Source organism: Stylophora pistillata, chromosome 9 (assembly GCF_964205215.1).
Source record: "Stylophora pistillata chromosome 9, jaStyPist1.2, whole genome shotgun sequence".
Taxonomy (NCBI): Eukaryota; Metazoa; Cnidaria; class Anthozoa; order Scleractinia; family Pocilloporidae; genus Stylophora; species Stylophora pistillata.
Genome location: NC_142527.1, coordinates 26,818,515 through 26,843,676, shown reverse-complemented (window position 1 = coordinate 26,843,676; position 25,162 = coordinate 26,818,515). Strand labels below are relative to the sequence as shown.

General features: G+C 40.2%; 2 protein-coding genes across 4 annotated transcripts in view; one reads left to right on the top strand and one right to left on the bottom strand.

The window, feature by feature from the left end:
- The window catches only part of LOC148724106 (cathepsin O-like), a 74,166-nt gene extending 52,555 nt beyond the window's left edge, over positions 1 to 21,611 (bottom strand). The window contains exons 1-11 of one of the 3 annotated variants that reach the window (XM_088732613.1): positions 20,901 to 21,611; positions 20,424 to 20,484; positions 18,080 to 18,196; positions 17,671 to 17,712; positions 14,609 to 14,658; positions 13,723 to 13,793; positions 13,247 to 13,291; positions 9,553 to 9,644; positions 8,539 to 8,613; positions 8,107 to 8,199; positions 3,567 to 3,667 (exon numbers count right to left, since the gene is read on the bottom strand). In XM_088732613.1, coding sequence (XP_088588739.1) covers positions 3,573 to 3,667; positions 8,107 to 8,199; positions 8,539 to 8,613; positions 9,553 to 9,644; positions 13,247 to 13,291; positions 13,723 to 13,793; positions 14,609 to 14,658; positions 17,671 to 17,704 — 555 coding nt within the window. In that variant the 5' untranslated portion in view covers positions 17,705 to 17,712; positions 18,080 to 18,196; positions 20,424 to 20,484; positions 20,901 to 21,611 and the 3' untranslated portion in view covers positions 3,567 to 3,572. Of the gene's footprint in view, positions 1 to 3,566; positions 3,668 to 8,106; positions 8,200 to 8,538; positions 8,614 to 9,552; positions 9,645 to 13,246; positions 13,292 to 13,722; positions 13,794 to 14,608; positions 14,659 to 17,670; positions 17,713 to 18,079; positions 18,197 to 20,423 lie in introns of those variants that run through there. The other 2 variants (XM_088732614.1, XM_088732615.1) reach the window with 2 other exon arrangements.
- LOC148724107 (uncharacterized) lies at positions 10,622 to 12,765 on the top strand. The gene has a single exon (XM_088732604.1). The coding sequence runs from the start codon at positions 11,384 to 11,386 to the stop codon at positions 12,458 to 12,460; it is 1,077 nt and encodes a 358-aa protein (XP_088588730.1). The 5' UTR covers positions 10,622 to 11,383; the 3' UTR covers positions 12,461 to 12,765.
- Positions 21,612 to 25,162: the final 3,551 nt, after the last annotated feature.

Genomic DNA, 25,162 nt, shown 5'->3' with positions numbered 1-25,162 from the left:
CTTTCCAAATGAATTTACGATCTCTGATGTTGTGATCAACGTCTTCAGTGGGGCCTTAAAAGTTGACGAGGGTGAGAAGAGGGCTTTGAAAGACACAATCGAGAGTTTAGAGAAATCCAAAAGTGCGTTAACCCTTTTCGAATCCAACAGCATTGAGAGCAATCGTGGTAACTTCCAGATTTTTGCATGCACAGTTGACGAGAACGAGCAGATTAGCGCTTCCCACCTTGGTTGCTATTTTCAGTCCACAGAAATAAAAGACAACTATTTCTTCGCGAAGAGGGAAAAGCAGGACATAACATTGCAGATGTCGGCAGAAGTCCTTATTTTAAAGGAAGATGTTTACGACCAAGTTCGCGAAGAAGTCAATCAGAAACTGGGCAACAGAGTCACGCGCTTCCTTTCGCATCTAAACCTATAAATGGTCTCGGTGCATACGAAGAGCTGAACATTATTGTCTACGTTTTTTATTCAGGACGGATATAGTTTGGGAATTGATAGCGAATGAGACTTTACCTCTGCCAATCTATGTTACCCTTGTCCCTCTTATCCGTTTCGTTCGTTGAAAATTGCTCTTTTGTAATCAGGACATATACCTGAAAAGTGCTCATCAGCAACTTTTAATTCCCTTTAACAAAGTAGCTGTCAGAAATTGTTTGTTATCGTAGGTATGTTAGTTTAGTTGACACCGAGACCTCGAAGGATATCATGACAACTGAAAAAGTCTTGGTATAATCATAATGTCTAAGCGTAGGTCATGTTTTTTTGTGAACACCTGGGTTTGGTTCACTATGCGTCTTTAATTGATTCCTTTATAGTTAAGCTTTGACATTTTGTAAAATTAGCTGCGAACTGAACATTGCTTTGAACATTGCAGCAGGTCAAGTTTAGCGATATCGTCCTGTTTTCATTTTTTTTTGATTTTTTGTTTTCGTTTTTTAAGGAGCTAAATGTACGTAGAGGAAAGAGACTTGCTTTTATGCAAAATCAATACTTTGGCTTTAAGCTTTTTTTCCAGTTTGAGTAACGCTTTATTATCGATATCATCAGTAATGTTAACTTACTTCTGTAAAGTTTCCATATATAGTCCCTGAGGAAACTGCTCATGATGTACCGTGCAATCACTGTGGGAGTCATTTTTAATAAAATGGTATGTATTAAAACATTCAGAAAGTAGTTTGGTCTAAAAATTGTTTACCTTTCTCAATAAGAGTTTGATGAGCTTGATTTCTATTTTCCTTTTAAAAGGCTTTTTCCTTTCTTCTTTTTACATTCTATACTTACAAGAAGAGGTTAAGTCATTAGAAATATTCTTTGCATTCGTAGTCCGTCTGTTACAGACTCCAGTTCATTTCCCTCCGAATGAAGGGGCGACCCCACACCGTTTTTTAAGTATAGATCTAAATTTCTAAATTTCTTCGAATCAGCTGTCAGTCACAGATGGCTTGTTTCGCCGCTGAGCTCTACAAGGACAGATGTTCTTCAGGTCACTCGTACGAAGCATGTTCTCTCTCAGTCCTACGGGTTGTCAGTCCTGTCTGAGAAGGAAAGGAATGCATGTAGAACTCACAATAGTACAGGAGACAAATTTTGAATTAAGACGCTATTGACACGCTTGTGGTCTTTAAGGCAGAAACTTCCGCTGTAGCTTTTGTTATCGGCGTAAAGCCCAATATAGCGCTTAAGCCGCTCTGTTTGTGTCGTCGAACCTGACCAATAGTATAGTTTCATCACCATATATGTCTCTTGCTCATGGCGCTTATTATCAATCGATTCTCGAGATTATTTCCGAGTGGGGCCGTAAGGTAGAGCACAAGCCTGTTTCGTCTCTTCCCTTTCATTGCCTTCAAAATGGACCTGACTAACATTATAAAAACGATCGAACTTGAAGAGTATTCCAGTTCATTTCCCTCCGAATGAAGGGGCGACCCCACAGCGTTTTTTAAGTATAGATCTAAATTTCTTCGAATCAGTTGTCAGTCACAGATGGCTTGTTTCGCCGCTGAGCTCTACAAGGACAGATGTTCTTCAGGTCACTCGTACGAAGCATGTTCTCTCTCAGTCCTACGGGTTGTCAGTCTTGTCTGAGAAGGAAAGGAATGCATGTAGAACTCACAATAGTACAAGAGACAAATTTTGAATTAAGACGCTATTGACACGCTTGAGGTCTTTAAGGCAGAAACTTCCGCTGTAGCTTTTGTTATCGGCGTAAAGCCCAATATAGCGCTTAAGCCGCTCTGTTTGTGTCGTCGAACCTGACCAATAGTATAATTTCATCACCATATATGTCTCTTGCTCATGGCGCTTATTATCAATCGATTCTCGAGATTATTTCCGAGTGGGGCCGTAAGGTAGAGCACAAGCCGGAAATAAGTAAATATACGTGGAGATGGAAATATTTTCACAAAGACCGGATATCGTGATTTTTAATGTACTGCTTGACCTATAGGATGTCTTTACAATGCTGGTAAATGTTTTGGCCGATTTGGCGGTGAATTCATGTTGACTTCACACTAATCAGTCCCTACCCCCTGAACTGATGGCGATTCGAATGTAAATTCTTATAAGGTGATGTTTTTTTTTTGACAGTATTTCCTTGAGTTGAAACGCAAGATATACTGGAGATATGTCGACCTCGTTGATTTCGTCATTCATTGTTAAAGGAAGTGGCGTAGCAGAGAGGCTTGTTATTTTGGCTAGGTAAGGGACTTCTCTTACAATACGTTCCTTGAAAGTTTGGAAATCGTACTCCAAAAGCTCCTCCTCCCCTATGAAAAAAGCAGTGATACGCCTGGAAGAATATTAGTGACAGATGACCTTCAATCTGATAATACACACGAGAGCTTAAATCCCGCTGGCTAGCGCTTTTAAGAGCTTCAAAACAATAGAATATTTGTTTAACATGCTACTACGGACTATATATGGTAAAGTAGCGATCCTATTGGTCAGGTTTTTCGATCCTTGACCACCGGCAGTCAAAGAAATGAGTTCATTGAATTGAAATTTGTCGGAGCGGTTCTTTAGCGGATAATTCCGTTGTCTCGGTTAGCTTTTCGTCACTGCCTACTTAGCTTTTTTACCTCTTTTCTTTTCTATGGCGTCGAATTTGCTTGAGTGCTCAGTGCATCTTTCTATGTTTTGCCTCTGCCTACAATACTACACACGGTGAAAGTAAATCTAGGCCATAAATCTGCAAAGACTTGTTTTTCTTTCAGTTTTAAGTGGGTGAATAACAAATACTTAAACACATGCTTTTTGAGTTTTCAGCCAAAAGTCCAACTGAAACCTTCAAGTGTTTTAATGAAAAAAAGTAGAAGTGATGGTCTTCATGTTCCAATGTCTTCACAGAATAAGTACCGTGATCCATTGCGTCAGTAATTGACTAAACTACTCAAGGGTCTTACTTATCGACAGTAAGCGATACGTGCACAAAGCTTTGCATGATATTGGAACTAAGTCAAGCGCGAGTGTAAGATCTTAGGGCGGTATTATAAGTGTTGTTTTTCTGGTTGACTCTAAGCCAAAATATATGTATAAAGGGAAAAAAAAAACAAACCTCTTTAACATTGACCTCAGCATTGTGATGATATTCCGGTTAGATCAGTGCAGGCATTATCAGTGTTTTGTCTTTTTTTTTGTGGTTTACTCCTACACCGAAAATATATATCTAAAGGGAAAAAAACAAACCTCTTTGAAGTTGACGTCAGCATTGTGAAAGACATTACGCGTAAGTCAAGCACACGTTCGAAATCATTAGTTCTTTGCGAAAGCACTTGGACTTCTACGCTTCATTATAATTAACTAAAGCGTCTTAATGTACATTAAGTCTAACACCCCTCGAGTTACCATTAAATCATAGCTGGTGATGGGATAGTCTAAATGCCCCAATGTCTTTACAGAATAAAAAGTCGCAGTGATATGGAAAACAAATTAAATGAATAAAGGCTGATAGTTTCTAAAGAAACTGTTTGGGGCTGCGTCGGTGGGGGTAACGAAATAATTTGGATATATCAACAAAGTTGAAATGGTAAATTGGCCACCGTAACGATTACAAAAGCTGACGTTCCGAGCGTTAGCCTTTCGTCCGAGCGATATGGAAAACAGCACGGTAGTCTTCTTTATTGAAAATATGCTATACGATACTTAGGTAGGATCTTTGTTCCTTTGAAGGAATTAATGATCAAACGGAAGATATAAAGAATAAGGGGGTAAGAATACGTAAGCAGTATGAGAATAAGCGATACGTGCACAATACACTTTATGATGCTGAAGTTATTACCTGGGTATAAAAGCTATGGGCGGGAATTACAAGTGTTATAGGTCACGCAATACATTAGAAATCACGAGTTCTCGTTCTAAAAATATTTCCCCAGGCATTTAATGCATCTCAATCTTTTAAGTACATTTCTCAGTCCATCACGGAAAAATGTAAAACCAGTGGGTCCAACTGTTGGATGATCATTGGTTCCTAAATTATTACAGCTTCGCCGCTATTACATTAATTCCAAAAATGATGATGTATCTAGTAAAAGCAAAATATGTTTTTCCTAATTTTGCTACATATCATTCACAAACTTTCAAAGCTTAACTACAAAGGAATCAATTAAAGATGTATATTGAACGAAAGACCCCTGAAAACTTATTTCACATGGTATTTATTTCGAACAAACGTATTTTGGGGATGTAATTTTGTACAACTTCTTCGCTCACTTTCAATAACACTTTTGCTTTTCCCTTCCCGGAAACACGGCTTCATTTAAAGAATATGTATAAATATATATGTTCGTACGATTTATTTAGGACAAAAATTTGACACGGCTCAGGAAGAGCTGCACAAGAGTAGTATCGTCAAACAACAAACATATGAAATACATATATATGAGCTGCGGTTATGAAACGTATATGTGCACGATCCTTCGCAGTAAAGCACTATTTAAGCAATAGTGAAAATCAGACCTGAAAAAAATTCAGGCCTGTACGGGATTCGAACCACTGACCTCTGCGATACTAGTGCAGCGCTCTACCAATTGAGCTAACAAGCCAACTGGGAGCAGGCCATCAAATTAATTCGACATAAACCCGTAGATGATAAATCAAACAACAAACATATGAAATACATATATATGAGCTGCGGTTATGAAACGTATATGTGCACGATCCTTCGCAGTAAAGCACTATTTAAGCAATAGTGAAAATCAGACCTGAAAAAAATTCAGGCCTGTACGGGATTCGAACCACTGACCTCTGCGATACTAGTCAGGGGTTTGATTTTCACTATTGCTTAAATAGTGCTTTACTGCGAAGGATCATGCACATATAAGTAGTATCGTCGTATGAAATTGGAAACTTATTATTTCTATATTTTCGTAAAATACAAAAACAGTATACAGTTTGTGAGATTTGAAATTGTAGTCTCGGGATTCTAGTACTGGTTGTATTCAATTGGACAGAAACATTTTTCTGAATTAGCTTCCCTCATCCAAAGCTTCCCATATTCAAAGCTTAACGTTTTATAGCTAAGACAGGCACGAAATTTTTCCTCTCCATTTTTCAAGTGCTGTTTTGATATTGGCAACGGAAACGATGAAGCAAAGAATACCATTTGTAACTCGTTTTCCTATCCAGTGACAATGCATCTATCATGGAAAAATGCTCTTTAGAAGGCATGCTATGTTGTAATATTTCAGGTATGTTTAGTTGATATTTAATAAAATACGGTTTAATAAAGATGCTGTTTTCGGGCCAAATTGTTAACTTTATCGTTGATGTCGTAAATTTGACATGTTGGTGTTATTTTCTTTTTAATGGATCTCCATGTTACTATTGCATGAGAAAGGGGGAGGGGATGGGGGAAAGTTTACTTGCGTTTGACACGCACTGGACCTAACCCAGTAGATAAAACTCTATCCATTGTACGTTCTGTTGATACTGAACCATTAAATAGCGTTATCCGGCATTGCAAAACTGGGTCCAGGCTCTCTGGCCTCGGTCATTCAACATTGCGACATAGCGCAGGTCCCGAGGCCCGGTAAAACTTACGACTTTCTACATCCTACGAAAAACCCCTCGTGTCCTCTAGAGGCTTCTTCTCGAGCTTTCCCAAATTTTACACGGTCCGCAATACAAGGTACCTGGCTGGGATAGATTCTGGTATAGTCAGTTATGGCTGATCATCTCATGATCAGACCAAAAGCATTTTTTCTGTAATCTCCCTACTTCACCCTATCTAGACACTGCAGTGAAGGTCGTCACAACAGTCTGTCTTTCACTCTCAGATTTATTTACGTCTTTTTGACTTAAGTGTATAGTGTTGCACCCCGCGTAGACCACACAAGAGAGAAAGTAAAAAAGGAATTGACATATTCTACCTGTAACGCTCCCCCAGAAACACTCGCGCAGGCAGTTCTTACCCTTTAACTTAACGTTTCTTAGTATGACTGCCTTTGTGAGAATTTGCAATGAGAAAAAAAGTGTTCAATGTCCTGTGTTCTTAACGACTTTAATGAACACGAATACATCGAACAGTTTGTGGGGTTATTGCAACAGCACTCGGTTAAGGTCATACCCGTACGAGCCGGGGGGGCGGGGGGGGGGCTGCAGCCCCCCTCAGCTGCGGAAATTATGTAATTTTTCGGGCAAAACGCTCTTGATTCGGGCAATGACATTTGGGAGAAAACATTATAAAAATAATGCCGTTGGCGTGATTTCCAAAAGTCGTAAATAAAGTTTCTAGTTAATTACTTTTCAGGTGATTAGATGCCCGAAAGGGGTGTCTTCAGAGATTTCGTAATTTGAATAATATCGTGTAAAATATAAAGTGTATCATTTCGGTAACATCTGCTGCAGTTTGTGCCTAATTTTCGCGCCAATTTCGCGGAGAGCGGGAAAACATTTTGACGAGTTCACATGAAGGTTTAGGTTTCCTGGTTGAAGTTCGTTCGATTCGTTGTGAAGCCCGTGGACTTAAAAAGGTTCAAGAGGACGTGAAAAACTTAGGTGACTAAAGGTCAAGCGGCCGTCAAGGTCAACAAGGCGAAAGGTAAATACTACACAAATTCCATTAAGTAATTCGTTTATTCTATTCGATCGATTCTATCCGTAAATCTGAGTATTAAAGTATCACATAATACGAGCTGATGTCACCCAGCTGGTAACTACCAATCATTGGCAGCTTTCAATGATAGCAGTTTCATTAGATGGGAAAATGGTGAACGTCTCCGTTTGCATCCCGATTTCAACCCTTAACCTTTCGGGCATTGCGTGTTTTTTTCGGGCAAGGAAGACCACCCCCCTCCCCCCCCTCCCTCAAGTCCAAAGGTGCCCGTACGCGTTTGGTTAAGGTTACGGTGCACCTTCAGGGGTGTCTCGCGTGCAAGCGATGTAGTACGTCCGGTTTAAACTGTAGATATCTAAACCCCTATATCAAATTAAAGCTTATAGGGCTGGCTATCAGACTATACCAAAAATTTTGAAAAAAAAATTAATTGTCGAATTTTTCACGACTTCTAAATGCGAGCGCCCGAATCACCTTTCAAGAGCTACAAGTCAAAGGGAATTGTTCGATTGCTCTCAAATTTTGACGGAAGCTAGTTTTACATGTAAAAAACATAAACGTGTCTCTGAATTTTTTATTTCTATATACTTTTTTTCAAGAGCGATTTTTGTACGATCACTCCACATTTTTTTAATCCTATTTAAAAAATGTTAGCGTGTAAAGATGAAATAATCCGATGTAATAATTATTTATTCAAAAATGTTCTGTAACTTTTCACTGAAATTGAATATGGCAAATCGCAGACACGTTTTTTTAAGCGCTTTGGCCCCGGAAACGGAGGAACACATTAAATAAGCGAAAAACAAAATTCACTTTAACATGTAACGTTCAAAAGGTGATTCGGGCTCTCGCATTTAGAAGTCGTGAAAAAATCGACAATTAATTTGTTTTTCAAAATTTTTGGTATAGTCTGATAGCCAGTCCTATAAGCTTTAATTTGATATAGGGGTTAAGATATCTACAGTTAAACCGGACGCGCTACATCGCTTGCACGCGAGACACCCCTGAAGGTGCACGGTAACCTCAAGAGGGCATAGCTTCACAATACTCACCACACAGGTTATCGCCCATTTTGATGTACAAATATCCTTTGTCGCCGTAGCCTTCTCCCCAGGAATTTCTGACGATCCAGTACCAAATATGGCCTGAAATTGGGAAGGAAAATAGTAATCAGTGTTGAGTAGAGGAAAAGTTCCAACTCAACCCGCATCTGAATATGAAAGCTTTGAGAAATACTCCTAGTCGCTTCGTGCTACGGAAAGCGGAGCTAAGCGCCGGCCCGATGAGCCACATGGTGCCTGAGTAGGTTTTACCTTTTTTACCTCTATCAGCATGCCACTTCTCTCAAGAGATCTCGGTTGGATCCCAACTTTATTGTTGTGTTTCAGTGGACCATAAAGTCTAACTGATTTAGTTTTCGTACTTTTCTTTTTTGTCAAATATCACCAACTCTACAAGCTATGTATTGAAAACGGACAGCGCACCGTTAAAATCATATCCTATGATTTGCACCGCATGATTGATGTCTGTGTCGGTGCAGTGATGTTGTATAATCCCACCTACGAAACAAACAAAAACAACAGCGAGAAAAGGTCAAGCGAGCGGAGGAGAGACTGACTCCATTTTTAGTCTCTTGCCTAATGATGGTCTATGGGACCAGTGGCGGATCCAGGGGGTCTGGACCTCCTCCCCCCCCCCCCAACAGACCTGACGCTTACAACTTTGAAATTGAAATTCTTACATCGACAGGATCGTACATCACTTTTTAACTGGCCGATCTTTTTAATGAATCCAAGTTTAAGCGGCCAAGAAATTATAACGTGCAACCGCGACTGGTGGGAGGGGTGTGGGGGGTGTGGGGGGTGTGGGGGAGAAGTAATTTGCCTCAAAAGACTCCAACAGTCCTTTCTGAACCAAAGTTTTGACCCCCCCCCCCAATCAAAAATTACTGGATCCGCCCCTGGGGACAGATTTTAGACAGGATACAACGGGTCTTTCTCGCATAGGGCAACTGAGAATTGAATTCCTTGAGAATCTTCAACAAACTTTCATGTCGTAAGATTCCATTACTGCTTTTTGTACAGGAAACATTGTTTAGAATTTAAAAGAACACTGGAAATGAACGTTTGTACGTTTGGAGATGTTAAGAAACGCACATTTTCTAAACAAGAGGAATTTTAACAAGATGACTCACAACAGTTGGACAATTGCTGACCGACAGTCGGCCGACTGTTGACTAAACGTCTCCGAAATTTGGTCGAAGGTTGGCCGATACGTAAAGGCCAACTGCCGGCCGATGTGGCGGTTTGATCAGACTTATTACTGTAACTTACAGTAGCCTTTCCCTAACTCTTTTTACTCAACTGTTTATGACAACAGATTAAGAAATCATCGTTTCAGAGGCCAAACCGAAGTACAACACAAAGTAAGACAATTCTCATCCCATTCAAACCTTTCTTAACTCCACGACACTTGAACTTTTTATACAGAGCACTCACCGAGATAATCGTGCCACATGGTCGCATCCACATTCACACCAAGCGGACCATGTTGACCTACAAGATCCTTCATTCTGGTGTTCTCTTTTCTTCTGGAAACAGAAGAGAAATTAATGTGAACAGGTAGACTATACAACTCGAGGGAATTAAGCTACAAAATTTTGAGAAGTTTTGTCACGACAGGAAAATTTGTCTTCAACGTTAAGAAAACCACATAATATGAGGGAAGTGAGGCAGAAATGTATAAAACTGGAATAAAACAGAACATAGATGTTTAAAAATGTAGAAGATTACTACGGATTGTTGATGGCAAAATTGAAGAATGTAGGCTTTTAAGCTCTTAAAGGTGCACAGATGGCAACAGCTATTCCGAGCCTCTGAGCCTGGGAGCCATTCCTAAGTATTAGTGCTGCGGTTTGAACTTTTCTTTAAGTCTAAGTCCTTGAGCAATATGAGTCAGCGAGAGGTCTGCAATTAGTGTCTACTGCTACTTCTACTGCTGCTACTGCTACTGCTACTGCTACTGCTACTGCTACTACTACTACTACAACTACTACTAGTTACTCCTACTGCCACTGCTACTGCCACTGCTACTGCTGCTGCTACTACTACTACTACTACTACTACTACTACTACTACTTTTACTGCTACTGCTACTGCTGCGGCTGCTGCTACTGCTACAGCTACTACTACTACTACAACTACTACTAGTTACTACTACTGCCACTGCTACTGCTACTGCTGCTGCTGCTACTGCTACTGCTACTACTACTACAACTACTACTAGTTACTACTACTGCCACTGCTACTGCTACTGCTACTACTACAACTACTACTAGTTACTACTACTGCCTCTGCTACTGCTACTGCTACTACTACAACTACCACTAGCTACTACTACTGCCACTGCTACTGCTACTGCTGCTGCTGCTACTGCTGCTGCTGCTACTGCTGCTGCTGCTACTGCTGCTGCTACTGCTACTGCTGCTGCTACTGCTACTGCTACTACTACTACAACTACTACTAGTTACTACTAATGCCACTGCTACTGCTACTGCTGCTGCTACTACTACTACTACTGCTACTGCTACTGCTACTACTACTACTACTACTACCACTGCCACTGCCACTGCCACTGCCACTGCCACTGCCACTGCTACTGCTACTGCTACTACTACTACTAATAGTTACTCCTAACAACAGGGTTCTTGCGCTTTTTCAGGAACCCAATTCAAGGACTTTCTAGGTCACTGTCAAGGACGGCGCTCAAATTCAAGGACCTTTTGCATTTAATAAGAGCTAATAGAAATAAAACGCATTGCGTGCAGGACCGGCCGAAAAACTCCAACGAGCGTGACTTCAAGCGTGACTTCAAGCGTGACTTCAAGCATGACTTCAAGCATGCACATCAGAGTGATCATGTACTAGGTAACGAAGGTTATTTTCAATGCACCAATCAGGTACAAAATAGATAAAATCACGTGTCAAACATCATAATCGGACGCGGGATTTGAAAGGAAAACTCGTTTTCGCGATTTGTGCTGGAAACTTGCACTTTCAACACCGAAAACAAACGAAAACTCCGACTTTGATTCATCTGCACTTATTTACAAGGAGTTTTCAGACATTTTCAAGCAGCTGAGACTAAATTCAAGGGTTTTCAAGTCCTTGAAAAGAAAAAATTACATTCAAGAACTTTCAAGGACTTTCATGGAGCGCAGGAACCCTGTAAAAATAATAATAATAATAATAATAATAATAATAATAAGCGCGCAAGATTGTTGTCGAGAGTAGGGGTAGACACCCATGTAGTTCGAATGCATTGTTGTATATGCCAAGAAGTAGAGGAGGGCGGGGATTGCGCTCTGTTGAAATGGAGTACAAAGCCACAAAAATCAAGGGTGCAGTCAGACTCAATGGTAATGAAGATCGTGCACTGGGAATGGTACGGGAGTTTGAAGAGCAAGCGGCGAGGATGGGGCGTAGGTCAATTTTTAAAGAAGCGGCTAAGTGCGCGGAGGAGTTGGGGCCGGAGTTGGATTTGGAACACGCACAAGGGATCAAGAAAGAGGTGCGGAGATGCCAAATTGAGAAGTTAGAGGATGAGATCAGAAACCAACGATGGCAAGGGCGTCTAGTGACTACTAGGCTGGAGGATGAGAGTTTGAGTGCCGATGGGTGTTTCTGGTGGCTCACAGAGTGGAAGAACTGCCCATCACACACAATTGCTGGACTCGTCGAGCTATACGAGCAGCTATTGCCAACGCGAGTATACACGAGTCAGAAGACCCACACAAGCGGAGAAGGCGAGGTGAGGTGCAGATTATGCGGCAAGGCTCCAGAGAGTGTGGCACATATCTTGTCAGAATGCAGTGCGCTGGCCCAGAGCAAGTATCTCTCTAGACACGACGCAGCACTGAAGGTACTGTTTTACGAACTATCGTATGATGAGGGATTTATAGACGAGATACCACCCTGGTACTCACCCGACAAGCCGAAGCCCGTGTATGAGTCAGAGAATGTTAAAGCTTATTGGAATGTCCCTATATATGCTGATCAACAAGAGGTCAGATGCAATAGGGTGGATGCACGCATTGTAAATCATATGTGCAAGAGAGTTGTGACGCTGGAAGTGAGCTGCCCGTGGGTTAACAATCGGACAAGAAAGGACGAAGAGAAGACACTGAAGTACGGACCCCTTCGCTGGGAACTAAGGCAGCAGTTCCCAGGCTACGAGGTGAAGCAATATAACATCATTATGGATGCCCTCGGGGGGTGGTCACGGGAGCTGGATGTCATGATGCGCGAGCTGGTGGGACGCAGAAGCACAGACGTACTGCGAAAGATGCAGAGAGCAGTGCTCTCGGGCACGCTGAATATTGCCCGGACTTTCAAGGTGGCAGTTTGAATTCCTGTTAGAAGGAGGACCGTAGACACAACGGAAAAGCTTTTTAGGATCAGTTAATGTACATTTATTTTTTACTCCATGGCGCACAGGTTACGGTTTTCGCCCTGTGCTGCCTGATTAGAATGTAGCATTCAGTTGATTTCTCTGCGACATAATAATAGTAATAGTAATAGTAATAATTTCTAACAGGCCAACTGGGAGCAGGTCATCAAATTAGTCCGAGATAAACCCGTAAGATGATAAATCAAACAAAACGAACTGAATATATGAAGTGCAGTTATAGAAACATATTTGTGCACGATCCACGCAGTAAAGAGCACTATTTAAGCAATAGTGAAATCAGACCTGAAAAAATTCAGGCCTGTACGGGATTCGAACCACTGACCTCTGCGATACTAATGCAGCGCTCTACCAATTGATGACCTGTTCCCAGTTGGCTTGTTAGCTCAATTGGTAGAGCGCTGCACTAGTATCGCAGAGGTCAGTGGTTCGAATCCCGTACAGGCTTGAATATTTCAGGTCTGATTTTCACTATTGCTTAAATAGTGCTCTTTACTGCGAGGATCGTGCACAAATACGTTTGTATAACCGCAGTTCAGAGATATGAGTTTCATATATTCGTTGTGTTTAATAATAATAATAATAATAATAATAATAACAATAACAACATACTGAGAAGCTCGGGTTCTGCTTTAGATCCAAAATATTGGATCTGATTTTCAAAGTGCAAGACATTTGTTGAAAAAAAAAATTAAGGTTGCACACAATATACACCAGTATACTTACATCTGCACCTTACACCCGCATCTTATCCTCACTCCCTTTTCAGTCCTACATAAAATGAGCATCAAGAGATACTAATTACAAATTGAGTTTTGATGTCTGAACATCTTGATGCTTGACACATTATCTAGGATGAAATACTATGCCGGAGACCATTTTCTTAAAGAAATTTCCATTAATTTCATGATTTTATCACTTGAAACACTTCTCCTTGATCAACCAAAAATAGACAAGCAACCAATATATATCAATCAAGCTTAAGTTTTGGATGATTATTTTTTTCAATATGGCACCTAAACACATTTAAGGCCTGAGGGATACATCATGAGTGGAAAATTTTGTTACCAGCCGACACTGACAGGACCTGATGGACAATTGGACACAAGCCTAGTGAGACTCGATTTTCTCCCTTTTGCTCATGATTGGAGACTTAAGTCCATAAGTATTTAAAAAGAGTTTTCTGCAACAACAGTACTTACAAAAGATTGCGTTTACAAGTTGTTTCTTTATCCACATAAGGGAATTCTTTAGCTGGAGCAAGTGTGTAATTCTGAAAGGAAAGATAATAGTTAAATAGCATAAAACATGTAGGTAACAGTATATACATATAGCTTTCAGATCTGAAATCAGATTTCACACTAACCCTGGGTTATCAAAGTCAAAGTCAAATTCTTTAAGCACTCTAAACAACTAACGTGTCTAGTTACAATGATAAGGTCGAGATCGGATATCAGCATTATCAGGCGCCTCTGGCAGCCGCTTCAGTCCATGTAACGATCTCACCTTCCTGCCCATCCCACCCGAGGGGAGGACATCCACCACACAGTAATCTCGTGCGTGGGAAATTAGCGTCTCCTACCCCTAACCCTGCAGGAGACAGGGCCTAAGGTTTATTCGTCCTTATCTGAGAAGACTAGAATATCTATCCATTCCTTGAAGTTATAAAAAGGTAGTGAATTCTCCTCAGTTATTTTAAGACCATGAGTATTGGTCCAGCCAGGGCTTGAACCCTTGACCTCCTGCACAACACAATCCGGCGCTCTAACCAATTGAGCTAACTGGGAGGCAGGTTATCTAATAACCCAGCTTTGGACATTGCAGCCCGCAGTGCTAACCAAATAGTCAGCTTACTGCATTTCCCAAATTAGGGTTTACTTTTACTTTTGAGAGTGATTGGCATCTTACGTCTCCTTACTGTATCACTATTGAATCAAGAATTATGTTCGTGAGAATATAGCAAATGATCACTAACTAAATTGTCAAACAAATTCACCTTGTAAATATCATAGCAAATGTATAGAGATTGGTATGGAGAATATGCAAATTACTAATGTTAGGGTTAAAGTCCTAATTGTTACCATTTACCTCTGTTTGTAACCAATTAAGGGCTAGAAAGGTACTGCCACCTGAACATCCTTTTGACCGAGAACATGAAATCAGTTCCTGGACACTAAGGTCTGTTGTACTCTGGTGATTATAATGAATGGCCCACTGGCTTTCTACACATTCAGTTGCAGTGAAGGCCCTGAAGTGAAGGCCTAGTAGTAGGAGTAGTAGTAGTAGTAGTAGTAGTAGCAGTAGCAGTAGCAGTAGCAGTAGCAGTAGCAGTAGCAGTAGCAGTAGCAGTAGCTGTAGCAGTAGCAGTAGTAGTAGTAGTAGTAGTAGTAGTAGAAGAAGCAGCAGTAGCAGTGGCAGTAGCAGTAGCAGTAGTAGCAGCAGTAGCAGTAGCAGTAGCAGTAGCAGTGGCAGTAGTAGTAACTAGTAGTAGTAGTAGTAGACCCCAATTGCAGACCTCTCGCTGACTCGTATTGCAGGGTTAGGGGTAGGAGATGTTAATTTCCCCCACACAAGATTACTGCGTGATGGATGTCCTCCCCTGGGGTGGGATGGGTGGGTTGGGCGGGTTTACTGGGCCACAAGTTCATTAGCCTCTAGCTATTACGTGTTACCCTCTACAAATAAAGCCAGCCAGCCAGCCTAACAATTTGCACACATATATTTTCAGCATTGTGGTTTTATAAAGACAATGAAAGCCCTACACTACCTACGTATAATTGTACACTGAAAATATGCCTCAACTCAATTGATCTTCAATTTTGTTGTTTATCCTTTAAATCATAAAATTGGCTTTCTATTGGAGATGGATGTTTTCCTATGTGTCTCTGCAATCGAGATTGCGTTACCAGTGACAGTGCTGAATAACTTATGCACACACGCTAGGTTTTGGTGGATTGCATGTGGACACTAAATAAGAGCACACAGAAAGCTCCTCTTCGATAATAAATCCAGTTAGATTTCCCGTGTTACTGTAACATCACAAAGTGTAGAAATGTGACAAAAAAAGCGAAGAAAAAATGTGATGTCTTAACAAATGGTTCTACAAAATGGGGTGTAATCCAGCTGTCAAGGAAACTCTCCTGACAAGTCCAAGCTCCAGAAAATAAAATTTCCCTGGTAGAATCAGTGACATCTAATGAGTTCTACGTTTTGCCGACGGATAATATCTGCAAGCAACAGTAGCCACCCTAGTTCCACTTCAAAGGTTTCGTAAGTTTTTACGCAAGAAGTGATTGGTAGCGGCCAGGACAAATTGGAAAACAAACCTTGGGGAGTCGCAAGAAATATCTAGTTGCGAATTCCGGTGTCGGTGATTAACTCCTTTGTTCGGGAGCAGATAAAATCGATGTTAGCGCTTTCCCATATGGCAAGCACAGCAGTGTTTTTGCTCGATTGATCGAATATGAGCTTTCTGTGGGTTCTTAATTTAATGTCCACGGTCGTAATTCGACTTTGTAGACATTTTTACAGAATGGTTTGGTAGGGGTCTTAGTTTTCAAAATTACGAAAAGACCCCAAAATTTACCATTAAATTTGACCTAAAACTCAGTGGAAAGGATGGGACAGGAGATAATTTGACAGATTAGACCTGTTTTGGTTACAATTTGACTTTATATTTCAACGGATTCGATTTTTAGGGGGTCTTAGTCTTTGTAATCTCGAAAAGTGGGGATTCCTAGGCGTGGGAAATTCTTTAAGTCCCATGTTTTAAAAAGACACTTCAGACATTTTTAATTCCATGTGCTCACTTGGACGACGCGCACCTGTCCATCCTGACCTGGGAACACCTCTTTCACTCGACCCAGATGCCACTGACCGCGTGGAGCATTCTGATCAACAACAAGCACTACATCCCCAACCTTCAGGTTTTCTTTGGCCTCTCTCCATTTCTTTCGCGTGTTAAGTGTTGAGAGATACTCTTCTCTCCAGCGCTTCCAGAACAATCTCACCAGGTTCTGAATCAGTCTCCAAAGGTGCCTGGGATTAAACGCGATGTCATCGGCAACTTGAGGTGCTAGTTGTCCTCCTAGCTGCCCAACTAGGAAGTGGTTAGGTGTCAACACTGGCTCGTCTCGTGGGTCAGCTCCTTCATACGTCAATGGTCTCGAGTTCATCAATGCTTCTACTTCCTTGATAGCAGTGTGCAGCTCGTCATCGGTTAGCCCAGCATTTCCAACTATTGCTTTCAGAGTTTTCTTAGCTACCTTAACCAGCGACTCAAACACCCCTCCAAAGTGCAACCCCAATGGAGGATTCCAATTCCATTTGAACCCGTCATTGCCAACATTACCCGCGATCTTTCCCTGGTCCATTGCTTGAACAAGTTCTCTGAGCTCTCTCTCTGCTCCTACAAAGTTTGTCCCATTGTCACTTGTAATTTCTTCCGGTCTTCCCCTGGTGGCTACCATTCGGCTGAACGCATTCAGGAAATCTGTGGTGCTCAATGAACATGCCATTTCTAGATGCACCGCTCTGGTTGCAGAGCACATAAACAGGCACAAATACCTTTTAGCAGAAACTCTTCGAGTAATCTTGGTCGTGAAGGGGCCAGAAGTTTATACGCCCGATAACTAGGCTGTGCCCGTTGAATGTCGCTGGCCAGTCAGAGTACAAGCCCTAGAGAAAAGAGCTGAGGACCCGGAGCTGCTCTTTGGGGGGGGGGGGGGAGGATGGACACGCGATTTCTTATTTGTTTGCTGTTTTGTAAGCGCCAGGCGCCACCCCGTGTGGGGGACTGGAACTAGATTAAAGTTGTGAGCACATGGAATTAATTTGTCGGGAGTGTGTTTTTTAAAACCAGGATTTAAAGAATTTCCCACGCCTAGGAATCTCCAAAAAGTAAGACGGGTCTTAGGTCTTAGGTGTTCGTTTATGAGGGTTTTAGTTTTTGTAACACCCCATGTTAAACAGACAATTGCACTTTACCCTTAAGCTATATTCATAAGCATTTCTCAAGATTCTAATGAATTTAATTTGTTTTAACCCTATAATTTCTGAAGCTGTCTACCATATGATTATGATTAAGAAGGGTGTAATGAAGTTTATGAGTTGATAATTTTATGCGAAAATAATAACAATTGTAGCTGCACCTTTCCTTGATTCTTTACAGCTGACACCTTCCATCTTTTCTCCTGAAAAAAAAATGATCATTATAATTATCATTAAAAAAATGTCAAACAAACTTATCAATTTTATAATTTAAAGAAAAAGAGAAAGTATCTTTTCTGGCACGTAAGTGGTAACTTAAACACACTGTACTTAGTCATACGAGATAAAAATTTATCCTGGCAGTGGATAGTAAATTATCCAGTCTTCAAACAACTGGAACTTGTTAAATAGTTTTGGATATACATCATTTTTAATGTTGTTAATCTGCAAATTAATGCACATACATGCATTTCCTCTAGATGACTTTGTGACTTTGCAAAATTCAAATCAAATTATCCACTTAATTCTCTTTCCTTTTCTACCTATGAGATGTGTATTCTGCTTACTTACCAGTCACGATTAGGTGGTGTATTAGAAGAATTCAGCTCTAGTGTACAACAGCCAAAAGGTGTCATGGCATCATTAGCAAAAAGGACATGTTCTTCCTGTATCCCTCTTTTAAGAATCCTACAAATTAAAAGTAATAAATAATAGAAAGTTATAATTATCTCTTTTGTTCTCTTGACAACAAATTTATGCACCAACACAGCAACAAGCCCAGTTGTGGAGGAATGAAGGGATACCCATTTAAGATCAATGACATTTTTTTCATTTTCCTCTTTTAAAGGCATTATATTTAAGTCTTTCTGGTAGAGATCTCAACTCTCACAAATATATTTTACCATAAAATGATAAAAATTATCTAGGGACACCAGTCAAAATAGTTGGAAGGCTGTCAGTGCTGGACTAAGCTAGCATCCCATTAAACAAATTACAAACAGTTGAGTTAATTACTTCGTGCAACAGAAAGTTGAATATGGCCCAGGGTTATCAACTCTGAAGTTTAATTTAGGTGAGGAAGATGCTGAACTAATTACAATGCCTCTCTTTACTGGGGAGATTTCATGGGTAATTTACTCAACTTTTCAGGGAGCAAACAGGTTGCCCAGCATGAAGTGGTCAATGCCATACAGTCATCCAGGAAGAAAAGAAATTGATACATATATCTTGTTAGAAGTTTGTTGTGTAATATTGCAGAGTATTTTTACGAGTTGTGCCATATTTTGACAAGCCAGTAGGAACCGTTTACAAGATACGTTTCCTTTCCAAATGAGTTTAAGATCTCTTATCTGGTGATCGACATCTTCAGTCAGGTCTAAACAATTGAAAAAGGTGAGGAGAGGGCTCTGAAAGACACAATCGAGAGTACAGAGAAATCCAAAAGTACTTTAGCCCTTTTCAAATCAACAGCACTGCGAGCAACAGTGGTAACTTCCAGTTTTGGCATGCACAGTTGACAAGAGCGAGCAGGTGGCGTTTCGTTTTGAACCACAACGTTTACGACCAAGTTCGTGAAGAAGTCAGTCAAAAAACATGGTGACAGAGTCATGCGGTTCCTTTCGAATCTCAACCTACGAGTGGTCTCGGTGGATATGAAGAGCTGAACTTTTATTGTCTACGCTTCCTAAAGACATAATTTGAAAATTAATAGTGATTGAGACTTTATCTCCAGTGGCTAAACAATCCTAAACAATTGATTTATTGTCCCTTGCTGCAAAAAAAAAAAATTATTGTTTGTAATTAAGACAAAACTGAAAAGTCCGTTTTTTTGTTGAAGACTGCTTATTTACAATCAGGGTATATACCTGAAAACTGCTGATTAGAAACTTTGAATTCCCTTTAATAAAGTTACCGGTCACAAATTGTTTGACATCGTAGGTAGGCTAGTTTATTTTACACCAAAGAGTCGAAGGAGACAACTGAAAAAATCAAAGTCGAGGTATAATTATGATGCTTAAGCTAGCCATGTTTTTCTGTGAACACTTGGGTTTGGTTCTCTATGCATCTTGAATTGATTCCTTTATATTAAAGCTTTGAAAGTTTTTGAAGCATACATAGCAAAATTATCAAAAAAACATATTTTGGTTTTCGATGTACCTTTAAATTCTGGAATAACTAATGATAGCGGTGCATTCGCAATAATTTAGGAACCAATGATTATCCAACTTGACTGAGCCCACTGATAAGATATTTTTGCATGATAGACTGAGAAACGTACCTAAAAGATAACTCGATGAGTTTTAGAATCAATATATGCATTAAATTGCCCGGGGAAATAATTTTTACAAAGAGAACTCGTTATTTCTAATGTATTGCTTGACCTGTACAGGATGTCTTTACAATACGGGTATCAACAGGAAAGGACTTTGATTTTACCGCGTAAACCAGGAAAACAACATAAGGAAAGAATAAGAAAGATGGTAAGTTTTGAGCTTGGTAAAGAAATATAGAAAGATGTCTTTCTTCTGAATAACGAGCGTGAGATAAAGAAAAAATTCTGAGTCTCCATGAGGAATCGAAACTGACAGACCATCGGATTCCGCGTTCCGATGTTCTACCGACTGAGCCACTGAGACTCTCTGGTGAGCACACAGGCAGCCCAAGCTCACTACTACAAAAGCGGACGTGACTCTTACAGTGTTGCACAACGTTTTATATTTATAAAGGTTTGTATGGGATGTCATCGGTTTGCCTTAAGGCGGGGGTAAACCTAAAAAAATGCCCATTTTTCAACCATTTTTCATGGCTAGGATTTAATTGAAAGCTTAGGAAAACTATATATCTCTGGAAAGCTTATGACTTCAAGATCATGAAAAAAATATTTTACACTCCACATGTCAATTGTAATACATACCACTCGTTTTATTGTGCCACCTGCTGGGTTCTACCAAGGGTTACTTAAGAAATGATAACTCCTGGAATTAATGAAAAAATTTTTTTTAGTTTCAATTCAAAGAATACATTTTGCTTATTGTTAAAAGTAGATGGATTTTTGATATGTTGAAACATTTCAAATGGTGATCGATTAAATTTGACATAGGAAATCTAAGTAGTGTTTCACTTCATAACTTTGAGTACATAAATCATGTGGAAAATTGCTCTGCTCATAACACAAAACTTATCAAGAGGAACAAATGCTGAACATTTCAGATCATTCGGATAAATTGTTCTCAAGATATCTTTTCTTGGAGACAAAATTATTGCGTAGTGAGAAAATAGCAATCACACTTAGTTTTTTAAGTTATGCAACCACTCTAGTGGCCCAAGTGTCTATATTTTGTCTGCAGGAGTGTCTAAAAGTAATTTAAATGACTCCTGGTTCATATATTACTCCTTCTGCTTCTTGAAGGGCTTCCGACTGATGAGTCCTCAGAAGTTGCTCCCCTTGATGCTCTCTCTTTTCCTTCTATGTAGCCTGTAAATCAGACTTCATCAATCGTTTACTGTCTTTTGCATTTGCTGCCTCTCTGGTGCATACACCACCAAGGATAGATAGCCTCTCCATAATTTTTAGCCTACTACTGTCTTTCATGCTACCGCATGGAAGACAACTCAGTCGTTAATGTCATATCATTTCCCTCACTAGGTCACACTACTGGATGTTGGAAGTGGACTGGATTCCTCAGAGGAATTGCACTGAAGGGAAAACTGTGACATCAGCCCTGCTCTAGCACTTTTATCCTCCTTAAGAGTTAAGTTTCCTAGAAAGACATTTATCAAGTAAAAATTTTAAGATAAATCAGGCAATTTTATCATAAATAGAGTAAAGACCTCAAGTCAGAAATATACATTCTGTGATTTTTCACCCCATAATTTTTTGTTTACAGTGTATATGCACAAAACCTAAAAATCTTTCTTGTACCTGATCCAAGATTTAATAGATAAATCAGTGAAATTCAGTAGGGAAAAACTGGAACCAAGTGCCGATATGGTATGGGAAATAAGTCATAATCGAGGACAGAGAATGACGTAGACTTGAAAAACAAATTTCTCACCTATCCACAGGCAACCCAAGTTCACTACTAAAAATCGGACGTGACTCTTACCGTGTTGCGCAACGTTTTATATTTATAAAGGTTTGTATGGGATGTTATCGGTTTGCCTTAAAAGAGCGAAAAAGATGTCTTGTTTTGAAATGAAATGGACTTACCTTATTGCCTTGTCGTTTTCTTTGTTGATTCCTAGCGTCTCAGGCCATTTTGAAGCGTTTTCGGCGAGTTAGCGCTATGTTGGTGTTCAACTGCTAGCGCTAACTCGCCGAAAACGCTTCAAAATGGCCCGAGACGCTAGGAATCAGCAAAGAAAACAACAAGGCAATAAGGTAAGTTTATTTAACTTCAAAACAAGACATTTTATTCTCTCTTTTAAGGCAAACCGATAACTTCCCACACAAACCTTTATAAATATTAAACGTCGCGCAACACGGTACGAGTCACGTCCGCTTTTCTAGTAGTGAGCTTGGGCTACCTGTGACCTATCTCACACACGTGCGCGTTTGAGACCGCCGTGGATAATTTTTTCACGTCTGTTTATATCCCTCGCTTTCCTTGGTATCAGAGCTGTCTGAAAGAAGCTCATCGGCATATTTCATTCTCTCTCTGGAGGAACCAACAGTTTCTTCAGAGTCCGAGTTGCAAAGTTTTTCCAATTATTGGAAAGCTGATTTTCATCCAGGGAAGTGCTGGGAGTTGAGTGGGCGATTTCGTTCTTCAAACTCATCTTCCTGTTTTCGTCTTCCAGAAAAATGTCTTTCTTTTCTTCCAGTAGACAGCTCTACTTCTCTCTTCAGCCATTTTCGATAACTTTTCCTTTGATTTACTGCTCTATGTACGTTGAATATAACATTCGACTGAAACCCGGACTAAAACTGCCTCTAATTCTATCCCATAATCGTTTTGTTCCAAAAAACTCTTCAAATAAGACTAAATGAACTGTATCTCGTTAGCTCCTGCCCGCTTGGCTTGGTTGCCAGAACACCAAGGCATAAACAACTGATAAATGTTAAAAAAATGCTATTCTCGTTACCATGGTAACCAAGCCATTAGCCATCAGAATACATTTATTTTGAGCCTTAACATAGACATTCCTTGTTATAAGTTTACGATATTACGACTCTTCAATATTCTCCCATACATTTCTTTATATTCGAACAAACGACCAGACACGCCGCTCCTGTGGGCTCCCTGTGGACTAACTGCTAACTTCCTTTAGCAGTTAGTTAACTCGCCGAAAACGCTTCAAGATGGCCTGAGACGTTGGTAATCAACAAAGAAAACAACAAGGCAATAACGTAAGTCCATTTTATTTCAAAACAAGACATTTTTTTCTCTCTTTTAAGGCAAACCGATAACATCCCATACAAACCTTCATAAATAAAAAACGTTGCGCAACACTTTAAGTCACATCCGCTTTCAGTGGTGGTGAGCTTCGGCTGCCTGTGTTATAAGTGGCAGTCAACGATGAACTCAACTTATTCGATCTTAACAACAAGTTTCTCATTTCCTTTGATGTTGAAAGTCTTTTTACCAATATTCCGTTAAATGAAACTATCGATATTGCTGTTGATCTTATTTTCAAGCATGACCCTAAGTTTTCGATCAAAAAATCTGACCTCAAGAAGCTGTTTTCATTCGCTACAGCTGAGACTCATTTTCTTTTTAATGGGAAATTTTATGATCAAGTTGATGGGGTAGCGATGGGTTCTCCGTTAGCACCCATCCTAGCTAATCTTTTTCTTGGTTTCCACGAGGAAACATGGCTAAATAATTTTAACCATTCGACTCGCCTTCTACTTTATAGGCGTTATGTTGACGACACCTTCTGTGTCTTCCACAATGAACAGGATGCTATGTCATTTTTTGATTACATTAATTCACGGCACGTACCCCAACATAAAATTCACTTTGGGAAAAGAGAATGATGGTAAACTCTCCTTTCTTGACATATTTATCGACAACTCTACGAATTATTGTGTTTTTTCAGTTTTTCATAAAAAAAGCCTACACTGGTCTCCTAACAAATTTCTTTAGTTTTATTCCATCATGCTACAAAATTGGCCTTATCCGAACTCTTATTGACCGTATCTGCAAAATCAACAACACCTCTTCCGGCCTTCAAAACGATCTTAAGAAACTTTCCGACACTTTAAAACGTAATTCTTTTCCTTCGCATATTATTGAAAGAACTTTCAAGCGGTATCTTGACGGGTCCTCCTCTCAAAATAACCGGAACATTGATGACAATAATACACGTTACTTTAAACTCCCTTTTGTCGGCTATTATTCTAAAATAGCGAACCTAAAACTCCGAGAACTCACTAAGCGCTTTTGTAAATCGGACCTAAATATCAAACTAGTTTTCACTTCTTTTAAAATTAAAAACATGTTCGGTGTTAAAGATCGTACTCCTGATGCTCTAAAATCCATGGTAGTTTATCAGTTTTCTTGTGCGGGATGTAATTCCCGTTAAATTGGCGAAACTAGTCGCCACTTCTCTACTAGGATAAAGGAGCACACGGAAAGCGATAAAAACTCGCATATTTTTAAGCATTTCAACACATCTCCTTCTTGTAAGAACAAGTACTCCCTTTCTTGCTTTAGAATTCTGGATTCTGCTAACAGCTCAATTGATTTAAAACTCAAAGAAGCTTTTTATATAAATAAGATCAAACCTGAACTTAACAAACAATTACAGCATTATAACACTTTTCTAGCGTTTTATTTCACACCTTTGATGTTTGATGTCACGTTGTAATTAGTACCCGCTTTTGTATGACATCATACAGCTCACAACACCAACCTATCCATTATGCACTCTACCAACCCGAACCTCGAAGAGCAAGTCAATCAATTGGCAACGAGACCGACACCACCCCGTCGTGGAAATTGTAGTTGGTGCGGAGGCCTTAGACATCCCCGCAAGGACTGTCCAGCGACCAAACCAGGCACCTACTGCACCAACTGCTATATGACTGAGAACCACCTTGCCAAGGTCTGCAGATCCCCCAAAGACAAATTCAAGTTGGATTTTGAAAAGAAACAAAGAAAACAAACCAAGCGCCCTCCCCCTCGGCGCTCAGACACTGCTCATCACTTCTCTCAAGGGAACGATGCAACTGCAACGTATTTTGAAGATGATGATGATGATGACTACGTGGTCCACTCTTTCTCAGCTTTTTCTCTTTGTGACGACAAGGAGGATGACAAATACTTCACCTGGCTCCCAGTCTCCGTTAGCCCTGACAAGAACATAAAAGTGCTAATGCAAGTGGACTCTGCCGCATCCTGTACCACCTTGCCGTCATCAGTCTTCAGGAAGTTATCGGCGACTGCCCCGCTACGCCCCTCGCATGTGAAGATATTTCCTTACTCTGGAGAACCTATTCGCCCATTGGGCAAAGTAAGTCTAGCTTGCGAGGGCGTCTCCCACTTTGAAACTCTAGAATTTCAAGTAATAGACTCAGCATACATCCCAGGCAAACCCGCTCTCATAAGTGGTAGAGACAGCAAGCGTCTCGGCCTACTGAGATTTCACAAATACAGAGTGTTCTCCTCACCAACGTCAGACGTCAAACTACCCCGCATCCATCTGGCC

What these genes read in the sequence shown, in the direction of transcription:
- LOC148724107 (XM_088732604.1), top strand. Translation starts at nt 11,384, where the DNA reads ATGCCAAGAAGTAGAGGAGGGCGGGGATTGCGCTCTGTTGAAATGGAG.